At 41.7% G+C, this 13781-nt stretch overlaps 1 protein-coding gene across 1 annotated transcript; it reads left to right on the top strand.

Moving 5' to 3' along the window:
- Window positions 1-8485: 8485 nt before the first annotated feature.
- Window positions 8486-12433, top strand: spag6 (sperm associated antigen 6). Its single transcript, XM_038973341.1, has 11 exons — window positions 8486-8510; window positions 8644-8739; window positions 8906-9072; window positions 9409-9592; window positions 9767-9972; window positions 10189-10362; window positions 10528-10680; window positions 11283-11474; window positions 11655-11771; window positions 12099-12244; window positions 12370-12433. Exons 1-11 carry the CDS (start codon window positions 8486-8488, stop codon window positions 12431-12433), a joined length of 1524 nt encoding a protein of 507 aa, XP_038829269.1.
- The last annotated feature ends 1348 nt before the right edge of the window (window positions 12434-13781 follow it).

Genomic DNA, 13781 nt, shown 5'->3' with positions numbered 1-13781 from the left:
TAAAGATGATAAAAAAAGACTGTATAATACAAATGCCGAGCTAAATTGTATGCTCAAAGGATTGGAAAAAGTACATTATGTTATACTAATAGGCCTACAATTACTCAGAGAAAGAGATTTTGTTTAACAAGTAAATAAAAGGTTTAAAGATAGGTGTCAAAATTATTAGCACTCATTCAAATGATTCTAAATAAAATCAAACAAAATAAAATCTGTATTATCATTCTAGTTTATTCAAGTTAATCTGAGCTTCAGGAACTGTATTGTGGACTTCCATGGCTTCCTGTTTCACTGGGGTATAACAATTAGGTAACACGCATGTAAAATCCCTTTATCATCCATCCCCATGGGGAAAGGTAAAGAACTCACAAATGAAAAGAGACAAATGGTTGTTGACTTTCATAAATCAGGCAATGGGTATAAAAAACAACTGAAAAACGAAATATACCACTTTCCACTATTAGGGCAACAATTAAGAAGTTTAAAACCACTGGAACAGTGGTAAACTTGCCTGGTAGAGGGCATGTGTATTTGTCCCCATGCACACTATGGAAGATGGTTCAGGAGGCAAAGAAAAGTCCAATAACCACAGATGAATTACAGAACTTGGTCGCATCTTGGGGTCACTAAGTCTCCAAATCTACAATTACACGGCACCTCCATGCCAATAGGCTATTTGGAAGGGTTGCCATAAAACAGCTTTATTGAGAGCAAACAACTAATGTAAATGCCTGGAGTTTGCTAAACGGCATTGGCACTTGGACTGGAACCAGGTACTATGGTCAGATGACATGAAAATAGAGCTCTTTGGCCAAGCACACAACTTGTGGGTTTGGCCATGCAAGAAGGATGCATATGCAGAAAAGAACCTCATACCTACTGTAAAATATGGTGGTGGATCTTTGATGTCACAGAGCTGTTTTTATTCCACTGGTCCTGGGGCCCTTGTTAAAGTAAGCTACATCATGAAATGTACAAAGTACCAGGACATTTTAGCCAAAACTTGGTTGCCTCTGCCTGGAGGCTGAAACTTGGCTGCAAGTGGATCTTCCAGCAAGACAATAACCTCAAGCATACATCAAAATCCACAAAGAAATGGTTAATTGACCACAAAATCAACATTTTGCAATAGCCATCTCAGTCTTCGGACTTAAACCCCATTGAAAACCTGTGGTTTGAATTGAAGAGAGCAGGCCATAAGCGCAGATGAAGGATATCAAGGATCTGGAAAGATTATGTATGGATTGGTGTAAGATCCCTCCCAAGGTGCCTTTATCCTCGCAAGGGGAGGGTGCACAAGGTATTTGAAACAGGGGTGACAATCATTTTGACACATCTTTGTTAGATCATGTTTTTATTACACTGAACAAAAAATAAACACAACATGTGAAGTGTTGGTCCTTGTTTCATGAGCTGAAATAAAAGATCCCCGAAATGTTCCATACACACAAAAAGCTTATTTCTCTCAAATTGTGTGCACAAATTTGTTTAAATCTCTGTTAGTGAGCATTTCTGCTTTGCCAAGAGAAGCCATCCACCTGACAGGTGTGGCATATCAAGAAGCGGATTAAACAGCATGATCATTACACAGGTACACCTTGTGCTGGGGACAATAAAAGGCCACTCTAAAATGTGCAGTTTTGTCACACAACACAATGCCACAGATGTCTCAAGTTTTGAGGGAGCGTGCAATTGGCATGCAGACTCCAGGAATACCCACCAGAGCTGTTGCCAGAAAATGTAATGTTAATTTCTCTACAATAAGCCTCCTAATTCGTTTTAGAGAATTTTGAAGTATGTCCAACTGGCCTTGCAACCGCAGGCCACGTGTAACCACGCCAGCCCAGGACCTCCACATCAGACTTCTTCACCTGCGAGTCGTCTGAGGACAGCCACCCGGACAGCTGATACAACTGTGGGTTTGCACGACTGAAGAATTTCTGCACAAACTGTCAGAAACCGTCTCAGGGAAGCTCATCCGCATGCTCGTCGTCCTCACCAGGGTCTTGACCTGACTGCAGTTCAGCGTCATAACCGACTTCAGTGGGCAAATGCTCACCTTGGATAGCCACTGGCACTCTGGAGAAGTGTGCTTTTCACGGATGAAAAACCGGTTTCAACTGTACCGGCCAGATGGCAGACAGTGTGTATGGCGTTGTGTGGGAGAGCGGTTTGCTTATGTCAACGTTGTGAACAGAGATATGCCCTGAAGAGATCCTGAGGCCCATTGTCGTGCCATTCACCCCCCACCATCACCTCATGTTTCAGCATGATAATGCATGGCCCCATGATGCAAGGATCTCTAGACAATTCCTGGAAACTGAAAATGTCCCAGTTCTTTTGTGGCCTGCATACTCACCAGACATGTCACCCATTGAGCATGTTTGGGATGCTCTGGATCAACGTGTACGACAGCTTGTTACAGTTCCCGCCAATATCCAGCAACTTTGCACAGACATTGCAGAGGAGTAGGACAACATTCTACAGGTCACAATCAACAGCCTGATTAACTCTCTTTGAAGGAGATGTGTCGTGCTGCATGAGGCAAATGGTGGTCACACCAGATACTGACTGGTTTTCTGATTCACGCCCCTACCTTTTTTCTTAAGGTATCTGGGACCAACAGATGCATATCTATATTCCCAGTCATGTGAAATAATTACTGTGTCAAATAATTACTGTAGAATGATTTTTTTTTTTAAATGCTAGGTGTTAATTTAATGTAATTACCATCAATATATGAAAATTCCATATAAATAGGTGTGTGTCTTATCAGTGCAACAATGGAAAGGGCAATTTTGATATTGATTATAATGACTTATAAACATTTATTTTATTTTATTATGTATATTTATAGGCACTGCACAACTTTAAAACGGTGTCTGTGAAGATTGACGGTTTTGAGTGCTCAACCACAAGATCCCAAGAAAATTGTATTTGCAATTGCCTGCTGGTTTGTAGTTCTGTAAGCTATACACCATATTGGCTGTATAAGTTTCTCAGTAAATCGACAACAACCCCTTAAGTAATTAGACTGCACTAATGCAGATGTTTGAGATCACTATTTTCATGACATTCAAAGGTCATTTTCAAAGTTTATTTTTTATTTTTTATTAATTAATTTATTGCATGGCTGTTTCTTTGAACCTCTATCCCCACTCATTCCTTATCTGACCAAGAATTAGATTTACTGAAAATATATGTAAATGAATTTGAATCATGCTAAATTTCGACAGATTATTTCCCAAATGGACAGAAATTAGGCCCGTGCATTAGCCTAATATTGTTTATTTTAACATTCTGCTAAAATATCTCGCCTAGAAACGACTTAGCTTTTTTACTTTTTGCTTTTTATTTAATAATAAATGTTTTTAATCGTGACAAAATACAACATTTATTAAAAAGTTTCAAATATATGATTTCTCTTGTAGCCTTGTAGCCGACATGGTAGAACTTTGGTTTCATTAATTTGTTTAATATGTGAGAAACTTTGGAGCTGTGCATATTGGTCTGACAGGTCTGAAAGAACGTAGGTTATGCACACTGTCAATATCGGTTAGTATTTGGGTGGTCCACCAGTTAGGTGCCTTTTGCGTAGTGTAACTTGAATGAAAAAAAACGTTTTATTTCACCAAACTTTTACATTCTGTCATGAAGAGCTGTTATTATGTTCAACATAATAACATTAAAAAAATTCCCATCGCAAGAGGTTAAATAAAATAAGTACTATAGTAAGTGCCTATTTAGTGACAAATAAGGTAACTGTTGACAATAACAGGGTTGACAACTTAATCTTAAACCATCCATAAATCCTCTTGTTACAGAGGGAATAGAAACTTGTTGTGTGCACCATGGAGGGGCAATAAAATGCAAGCTTTCACCCCCAAAATTACATTGTTAAAACATTTCTAGCCTGTCTTTCTATGGGTAACAGGGTTGACTTGCTATGCTCGACCCTCTAACTTTTCCACCACAAAACACAAAAAGATGGCCAAAAAGAGTAGAACCAGCTCACCTGCTTTAACACTATGATTTGACTACTAGATGTTCAATGTTTCTTAAAAAAAATATTTAAAAAGGAATAGTTTCACCATAAAAAAACAAGAGTTCAGTTTATGTAACAGGGTTGACCTTAAAATGATGCTTGTTTTTATGAATCACTAATCACATTGAATAAATCATAATCTTCAGAAGTAACAAAATAACTAGGGCTTTACAATGACGGTGAAAACTTGGAGAAATTATGGGGTTAAGTGGGTTAAAATCTTCCTAGAAGTCAGAGGATGCTTAGACAGACATGTCAAAATGCTGAACTTTGGCACTTTAGCAAGTTTATTCATATTAAAAATCGTATTTATTGAATATTTAATGTGGTCTATATTAAAGGGCACTTTATTTAATATAACAGGTTTTTAAAATGCAATATTTGTGTACAATTTGTACTTTAAATATCTTAGGGATGCAGAAGGAACTCATTTCATGGAACAACCCATTTCCCTTATGATTAATAATAATAATAATGCAAATCATATATGCATTTTATATAGCGCTTTTCATTATACAGATTAAAAAAACAAACGCAGGCTACATGTAGTTCTTGGGCTGGACAATGGTCTTCAACAGAGGCTGGCTCGTCCAGGTCATATCCAACTCCGGTGCGCTGCATACAGGCCCAGCCTACTACCACAGAGTTTCTGAACTAAGAGGCGCAACATCGCAAGACTTCCGGGAACGCCTGCGAAACAGACCAAACAGACCAGACCGTTTTTTTTTTTTAAAGTCAATGACAGAAGTTAAGCATTATTCCTTAGTTGTTAATTTTCTCAAAGTCTAAAGGAACAAGCTAGATTCGAGACAATGTCTTAAGTAGTTGAACATGTTACTACTCCAACCTCGTGAAAGTGACAAACTGAAACGTTTTAATTTTCGTCAAAAACAACTTTATATCAAGTGTCTTTGATTTAACGGCCTGCACACGCGCATTTCAGGGCGCCAGACGACCGTTAGACCCGGTGACTTGTTCTACACATGAGCTTTGCTAGCCAAAGTCGCTATGACATCGCCTACACGTTTTTCGATTGGAGAAACAGTTTTAGCCTGTCTTCATAACGTACTGTCTATGCTACAACCATCTCCTGAAAGTTAGTCTAGAGTCTTCACTCTCCCCCCCTCAGCACTCTCCTTTGTCACGCTGTTCTCAGCTCCTCTGATGCCCTAAAGCAGGCTTGAGGAGAGGGAATCAAACCTAGTCATTCATGCCAGACTTTTGAAGATACAAACATATATCTAAATAATTATCAACTTACATTACTTTAATTTCCTGCTTCGATTCATGTCAGACTTTTGAAGATACAAAAATATATCTAAACAATTACCATCTTACATTAATTTAATTTCCTGCTTCGATTGGAGAAGCAGTTTTAGCCTGTCTTCATAACGTACTGTCTGTGCTACAACCATCTCCTGAAAGTTAGTCTTCACTCTCCCCCCTCAGCACTCTCCTTTGTCACGCTGTTCTCAGCTCCTCTGATGCCCTAAAGCAGGCTTGAGTAGAGGGAATCAAACCTAGTCATTCATGTCAGACTTTTGAAGATACAAAAATATATCTAAACAATTACCATCTTACATTACTTTAATTTCCTTAGCATAAAGCTTAATTTCGGAATAAAAGTACTTACAATCAACCGTAGCTAGGCATATAGCCTAATGTTTAATGTAGGCTATGGCATAGCATTTTTCTGTCACCATATAGACTAAGCATATATATTTTTTTATTATATCTATTAGTGCGTATATATAAAGCCTATAGACCTATTGGTTCAATGGAGATGCACCACATGATATCCCCACGGTGGCTCATTGTTGCAAACTTGTTGCAAACTTTTGTGTAGATTCTCTCTTACTTCAACGTTTCAGTGTAGGCTAACCATTTGAAGCTTCAAAGTAACAATGTTGTTATTCTATAATTAGCTTTTTTATGTGCGTGAAGGTGCGAGCCAAGTCATCAACGACTAAATTGATTATTTCACCATAGAAAAAAATCATACTGATTCTCTCTTACTTGGGTAATATATGTTTGCGGGAGCGAGACAATGGAAAGCAGAAGCAGAAGGGGCGCACTTTTCACGTTGTTTCTCTCCGTCGGCATGCTATACTTCAAAGTGCAAGAACTGTCCGATGCGCGTCCACGTTCAACCGAGAACCCTCCGCCTGGGACCTCATTCATAAATTAAGATATGGTGGGTTTAGCCTATATATAGTTTACAATTACACTTTCATATTAGTACATTTAGCTTGATTTGAACCAACGACAGCTAGCTACCATGTGGCTGGACCAGTTTTCCCAAAAGCGTAACATGGGTAACTTTTTGCCTGCTATCCAACCAATAACGTCAATGCCGCTACCAAGCCAATACACGATATTTACCTGAGAATTAGATTTACACATATTTCACTGCGATTGATTAGTCAACATGCAATAATAGGCTACCTGCAAATAATTCATCTCAGTGATTGACAACATACAGGTCCTGTATACTGTCAATCAGAGATGAATTATTTGCGTTGCTGGCTTCATAAAAAACTGTTTATCTGATGGATTTCAGACATCTCTTTGGTTTAAAAAAAATGATCTCTCTCTCTCAATTCAATTTAAGGGCTTTATTGGAATGGAAAACACATGTTTACATTGCCAAAGCAAGTGCAATAGATTATAAACAAAAGTTAAATAAACAATAAAAAATTAACAGTAAACATTGCACTCAAAAAAGTTCCAAAAGAATAAAAACATTTCAAATGTCATATTATGTCTATATACAGTGTTGTAATGATGTGCCAAGAGTGTGCAAAGCTGTCATAATGGCAAAGGGTGGCTACTTTGAAGAATCTAAAATATATTTGGATTTGTTTAACACTTATCTGGTTACTACATGATTCCATATGTTATTTCATAGTTTTGATGTCTTCACTATTATTCTACAATGTAGAAAATAGTACAAATAAAGAAAAACCCTTGAATGAATAGATGTGTCCAAACTTTTGACTGGTACTGTACATATACACTACATGACCAAAAGTATGTGGACACCTGTTTGTGGAACATCTCATTCCAAAATCATGGGCATTAATATGGAGTTGGTCCCCCCTTTGCTGCTATAACAGCCTCCACTCTTCTGTGAAGGCTTTCAACTAGATTTTGGAACGTTGCTACGGGGACCTCAATAGTGAGGTTGGGCACTGATGTTGGGTGATTAGGCCTGGTTCGCAGTCAGCGTTCCAATTCATCCCAAAGATGTTCGATGGAGTTGAGATCAGGGCTTTGTGCAGGCCAGTCAAGTTCTTCCACACCGATCTCGACAAACCATTTCTGTATGGACCTTGCTTTGTGCAAGGGGCCATTGTCATGCTGAAACAGGAAAGGGCCTTCCCCAAACTGTTGCCACAAAGTTGGAAGCACAGAATCATCTAGAATGTCATTGTATGCTGTAACATTAAAGATTTCCCTTCACTGGAACATAATTGTACACTCACAAACTCGACCAAAAACGAGGGATGACGGGCTTACTTTGCCAACTTCCATTGCTTGGATAATCATTTCGACCCACGACAAAGATGGCCGCGGGGATTCCCCCAAGGGCATAAGGTAAGTGGAGGAGGATGTGTCTTTTAATGAGTTTGAAACGCAGCCATTAGAGTATGCATATTCATGTAAAGGCTAGTAGCATAGCATCTATCTCAATTGAATACAGGCGGTTGACGTCAACAAATATAATCGAATATTCAAAACAAGATTTACAATAATGAGATGTATTCACTCATCCAAAGAAAGGAAAGGCGGGAGCTAGACAGCTTGTGGACAACGACTCCCATTGTGAGGGCTAAGAGACGTACACTTTTATGAAGGTCTTACACTATTGTGGAGAGATGTACTGCTTGGATTCTTTACCTACGATAGGAATAAGCTGAAACATTTTTATGTAATTCATTTAATTATTCTTTTGGCCAAATTTCATATTCACAAATGTAAATTTACAAACACAAAAACACATTTTCTTACCCAACAAAAAGAAATTGAACTGTATTTTAAGACCATTAAATACTCTACTAACCAAAAAGCTGTTAGAATTATAAGTGTATGTATGTCCCTTAAGGTCTTTGTGTAATGTAATACTGTACCATCTAGCTCAATTGTCCATTGTATATAATCTATATATACTTGTGTTCCCTCGTGTACTCTCTGTATTGATTTGTTGTTTAAAAAAAAAAAGGTCTAAGAGACGTGTATCTCGTTACAGCTCAGTGACGCAACCTGCTTTTGCTTCCGGTTTGTTGCTACAGCAACAGTAACACGCTAACCCAAACTTGAGGCTGCGAGAGTTAGATGCTGCATCGCACTGTTTACTGCTGCTTTTCAGGGAAAACTCACATATTTATTAGAAATTTATTAGAAAAGTGGAGTTCTTTAAAAAAAAATCAAATTGTAATCATGAGTCAACGACAGGTTTTACAAGGTAAGATCATTCGAAGTTGCATGTTTTCACGACTGTTTTCAAGACAGTTTTGATTGAACCCCAAGCAGTGCCAGGCAAAACTTGAAGAACACGATGACTCATTTGTTGAAATATTAATGGATCTATTTTTTAGTGTTTGAGCAGTATCAGAAATCAAGGACACAGTTTGTGCAGACTATTGCTGAGCTTGCAACAAGACCACAAAACATTGAAACTTTACAAAATGCTGGTAAGTTGGGACTTGAGTCGCCTACAGTACCCGTTTCTCTCTAAACCAATATCCTCTTTTAGGTGACTTTCATTGATGTGCTTCTGATCACATTTCTATAGCTAAAGTTAGCTCTTATAACAAGACACAAGTCCTTCCCTACTGTACCTACCTGTCCTTCCTCTAGGTGTGATGTCCCTGCTGAGGCCTTTACTGCTAGACGTGGTTCCTACCATCCAGCAGACAACTGCTCTGGCTCTGGGACGGCTGGCCAACTACAATGACGACCTGGCAGAGGCCGTCGTCAAGGGAGACATCCTCCCACAGCTCGTCTACTCCCTGACCGAGCAGAACGTATGTCTCTGTCTGTGTATGTGTGTATGTGTGTATGTGTGTGTGTACACCTACATACCCTCCCTCATTCACCATGCTGAATGTTGTCCCTGACACTGAGAGTCTGTTGGCATTCTCCCCTGGGAAGGGGGCCACTGCAGAGCCTAAAGCACCTTTCACACCACAGCAGGGCCTCTCTCTCTATCTGGTATCTACCTTCTCACAGGGATCTGGGTGCTTGGCCACTGCTCTGAATGTATACTCTTGCTAAAGAGCATCTGCTAAATGTGCATTAAATATTTTATTCTCCCATCGGTGTGTTTGTGTGCGTGTGTATGTGCGTGTGTGTGTGTGTAGAGGTTCTATAAGAAGGCAGCAGCGTTTGTCCTGCGTGCGGTGGCCAAGCACAGCCCTGCTCTGGCCCAGGCCGTGGTGGACTGTGGAGCGCTGGACGCTCTGGTCATCTCTCTGGAAGAGTTTGACCCTGGGGTTAAGGAGGCTGCTGCTTGGGCTTTGGGATACATTGCACGCCACAATGCACGTAAGGATATCGTACACGCACACGCACGCACGCACACACACACACACACACACAGACACACACACACACACACACACACACACACACACACACACACACACACACACACACACACACACACACACACACACACACACACACACACAGTAACAACCCTCCCCTTTCTGTATGTAGACCTGTCTCAGGCGGTAGTGGATGCGGGGGCCGTTCCTCTGCTGGTGCTGTGTATCCAGGAACCAGAGGTGGCCCTGAAACGCATCGCTGCCTCGGCCCTTAGCGACATCGCCAAGCACTCCCCTGAGCTAGCTCAGACTGTGGTCGACACCGGCGCCATCGCACACCTGGCCCAGATGATCCTCAACCCTGATGCCAAACTGAAGGTGAGGGGGCAGGAACACTGAGACAAAATAAGGCCTACCTAGACAGGTTTGCAGATTAAATGTATGTCATGTGGAAAGACATAAACGAGATTAGGTTAGATGTTACAGTCGTCTCTAAAACCCTGCATCCCACTTTCGTTCTTTCCTCCCTCTCCTCTTCTTCAATTCCTCTCCCTCCCCATGTCCCCCCCCCCCCCCCCCCTCCCCTCCATTCAGAGGCAGGTGTTCTCTGCCCTGAGTCAGATCAGTAAGCACTCTGTGGACCTGGCTGAGATGGTGGTGGAAGCAGAGATCTTCCCTGCTGTCCTGGCCTGCCTCCGAGACCCAGATGAGTACGTCAGGAAGAATGTTACCACACTGATGAGAGAGATCACCAAACACACACCTGAGGTACACACACACACACACACACCAAACATCAGAGGTACACAGATGATACACACACCACACTTCAAAGCACACATTCATCTACACCAAACACACCACACACTAGAGGTACCAAAACAAATTCTCACCTGTATCCCTACCCTCGCCTGAATGTGTGTGTGTGTATAGCTGTCTCTGATGATCGTGAACGCGGGTGGTGTGGCGGCGGTAATTGACTACCTGGGTGATAGCCGTGGTAACGTGCGGTTACCTGGGATCATGATGCTTGGATATGTGGCCGCTCACTCTGAAAACCTTGCCATGGCCGTCATCGTGTCTAAGGTGTGTGTGTGTGCACTGTGCATGTCTCCAAGGTGTGTGTGTGCACTATGCATGTCTCCAAGGTGTGTGCACTGTGCATGTCTCTAAGGTGTGTGTGTGCACTGTGCATGTCTCCAAGGTGTGTGTGTGTGCACTGTGGATGTCTCTAAGGTGTGTGTGTGCACTGTGCATGTCTCCAAGGTGTGTGTGTGTGTGTGTGCACTGTGGATGTCTCTAAGGTGTGTGTGTGCACTGTGCATGTTTCTAAGGTGTGTGTGCACTGGGCATGTCTCCAAGGTGTTTGCTCTTGCTCCCTGCTTCTCCTTCATAACCTCTCTCCTCCCTCCTTCCCTCTCCTTCCTAACCGCTCTCCTCCTCCCTCCTTCCCTCTCCTTCATAACCTCTCTCCTCCCTCCTTCCCTCTCCTTCCTAACCTCTCTCCTCCCTCCTTCCCTCTCCTTCCTAACCTCTCTCCTCCTCCCTCCTTCCCTCTCTTCATAACCTCTCTCCTCCCTCCTTCCCTCTCCTTCCTAACCGCTCTCCTCCTCCCTCCTTCCCTCTCCTTCATAACCTCTCGCCTCCACCTGTCCTCCCTGGTTGTTGTTGCTCCTCCGGCCCTGTAGGGGGTGCCCCAGCTGGCCATCTGTCTGTCTGAGGAGCCAGAGGAGCACATCAAAGCGGCCACAGCGTGGGCGTTTGGCCAGATCGGCCGCCACACCCCGGAGCACGCTAGGGCCGTGTCCACAGCTAACGTCCTGCCCAAGCTGCTGGCCCTCTACATGGACACGGACAGCTCAGAGGACCTGCAGGTCAAGGTAAGGTGTCATAGGTCAATGTTGTCACAGGTTACACAAAACCTGTGTAGTAGGCAGGGATGCTACTGAAGATCTTACTGAACAATTCTGAGGGTCATAAGAGCTGCAGACAGTAAGACCATAACGTATTCTCTATCATCCTGAGTCCTGACATCTCCCCTCCCTGCTTCTGTCCCCCAGGCTAAGAAGGCTCTGAAGAGCATCCTACAGAAGTGCACCTACCTGCCTGCTCTGGAGCCCCTGCTCTACGAAGCTCCCAGCAACATCCTGAAACATGTCGTCTGCCAGTTCAGCAAGGTGGGGGCGCATTTGTCAACACTTATTTACATAGGCCTCTTCAGACTACTAGGTATCACAGAAAATATTCTACAAGGGCCCCACACAGCCTAATACTCTTTTCAACTTGGAAATCAGAATGTTTTAATACATATAAGTTTAGGACATTTTTTAAAACATGTTTGAGAAACATAATTTTCATCAGTCCAGTTTATAAGTGCAAGACTTGATTTAATCTCTGTCTGGGAAACCAGCCCTGAAGGTTTTGTTCAGACAGCCCAGGGTTTCAAAATCCAGTGCATTCTATTCCTTGTATCCTCCCCTCTCCCCTTCTCTCCCCCTCTCCAGGTGCTGCCCCATGACAGCAAGGCTCGTCGTCTGTTTGTAACCAGCGGAGGCCTGAAGAAGGTTCAGGAAATTAAGGCTGATCCTGGATCTGCCCTGCAGGAGTACATCAACTCTATCAACAACTGTTACCCTGAGGAGATAGTCAGGTACACACACACACACACACACAATCTCACACAAAAACATCATATTCATCTAGCATGTTTCGACTACCAGGCATTTCCTCAGCCCCAAGTGAACCCTAAATGTGTCCTCTGTTCTCTTGCTGTAGGTACTACTCCCCTGGCTACTCAGAGACTCTGCTGGCGCGGGTAGAGAAGTACCAGCCTGTCTGAGGGTCTTAGCCCAGCTTACTGGGGGTTACGGGCTCACATACCTCTATTACTGATTTGACTATTTCACCCCCGACCATGAATATGAGGACAGCAGACCTATATAAAACAATCTCTTATTATTGCAGTGATTATGTTGTCTGTCTTTGTCTCAATGGCCAGTACATTATCATATGGACTGTATATGCATTGTCATAGCTGTGTAGGTCTGTGTTAGCATTTGTTAAGAGGAATGAGGAATTGCATCATTAACTTGCTCAACAGTGTAGTCTGTATGCCTAAACAAGTCACTTATTAGTATTGAACCATTGTATATGCAGCTAATATTCATAGGTTTATTTTATATTTATAGGATATATGATTGTTTCCACGAGAAATGTAATGTTGTGTGCATTATTGCTTTTCATCCAGCATGCAGGTCTTTCAAAAAATAAAATAAACATTATAGTAAATGAAACGTAACAAGCCTAACACCATAAATATTTTTAATTAAAACAGAACAGTGAAAATAAAGATATACTCAATTTTAGATACGAACTCTGCATTGTTATTTCCATATACAGTATTTCCTCCTTAAAATAATGTTTCCTAGGATATCCTAGGACCTGTAGATGGATCGTCTTATAATGTCTTCCTAACGATTCCTTTGTTGCACCTCATCTTATAAACTAGTACTCAGTTGAATGTCAATAAATTAATTCTGATTAATAAGATTAATTTTTTTAATCTGCCAGCTGCCTTTGCGGTTGTTGTAGGTTACCGCACAGACCCATACAAGTTGTAACCAGCTCTCTGCTGCTCCCTGGCGGCCGCATTCTCCTTCCGTCTCACATTTCATTTTCCCAACAGTTGTGCAGCACATGGCGACTGTTTGTTTACTGTCCGTGACATGGGTTAACTCCAGATTACGCTGACGGTAAAAATATGGTTGGTGTATGTGCGAGTCTTTCTAACCACTACTGGGCTACATGATGTGCAGAATGATTTGGGGAGGCAGGTAGCCTAGTGGTTAGAGCTTTGGACTAGTAAGCGAAAAGGTTGCGAGATCGAATCCCCGAGGTGACAAGGTTAAAATCTGTTGTTCTACCCCTGAACAAGGCAGTTAACCTACTTTTCCCATGCCGTCATTGAAAATAAGAATTTGTTCTTAACTGACTTGCCTAGTTAAATAAAGTTAACATAAAAAAAATAGTCTGCTATTGACGTATATGGGCGAGGAGCCTTATTACAGGACCACCAGAATATTTTGTATAAAAATAAAAATAAACTTGGGTATAGAATATAATGAAAATAGTTGCTGTTGGGTTGGGTAAGATGTCAATTTGGATTGAATTGAAATGGCCCGTCGAAT

Source organism: Salvelinus namaycush, chromosome 33 (assembly GCF_016432855.1).
Source record: "Salvelinus namaycush isolate Seneca chromosome 33, SaNama_1.0, whole genome shotgun sequence".
Taxonomy (NCBI): Eukaryota; Metazoa; Chordata; class Actinopteri; order Salmoniformes; family Salmonidae; genus Salvelinus; species Salvelinus namaycush.
The sequence above is the reverse complement of the archived record's forward strand: the minus strand, read 5'-3'. Positions and strand labels throughout refer to the sequence as shown.

Excerpts from the sequence above, each read along its gene's own strand:
- spag6 (XM_038973341.1), top strand. The coding sequence starts at position 8,486 with ATGAGTCAACGACAGGTTTTACAAG. Across the intron at positions 8,740-8,905 it reads TGAAACTTTACAAAATGCTG|GTGTGATGTCCCTGCTGAGG; the intron begins GTAAGTTGGGAC and ends TCCTTCCTCTAG. Across the intron at positions 12,245-12,369 it reads TACCCTGAGGAGATAGTCAG|GTACTACTCCCCTGGCTACT; the intron begins GTACACACACAC and ends CTCTTGCTGTAG.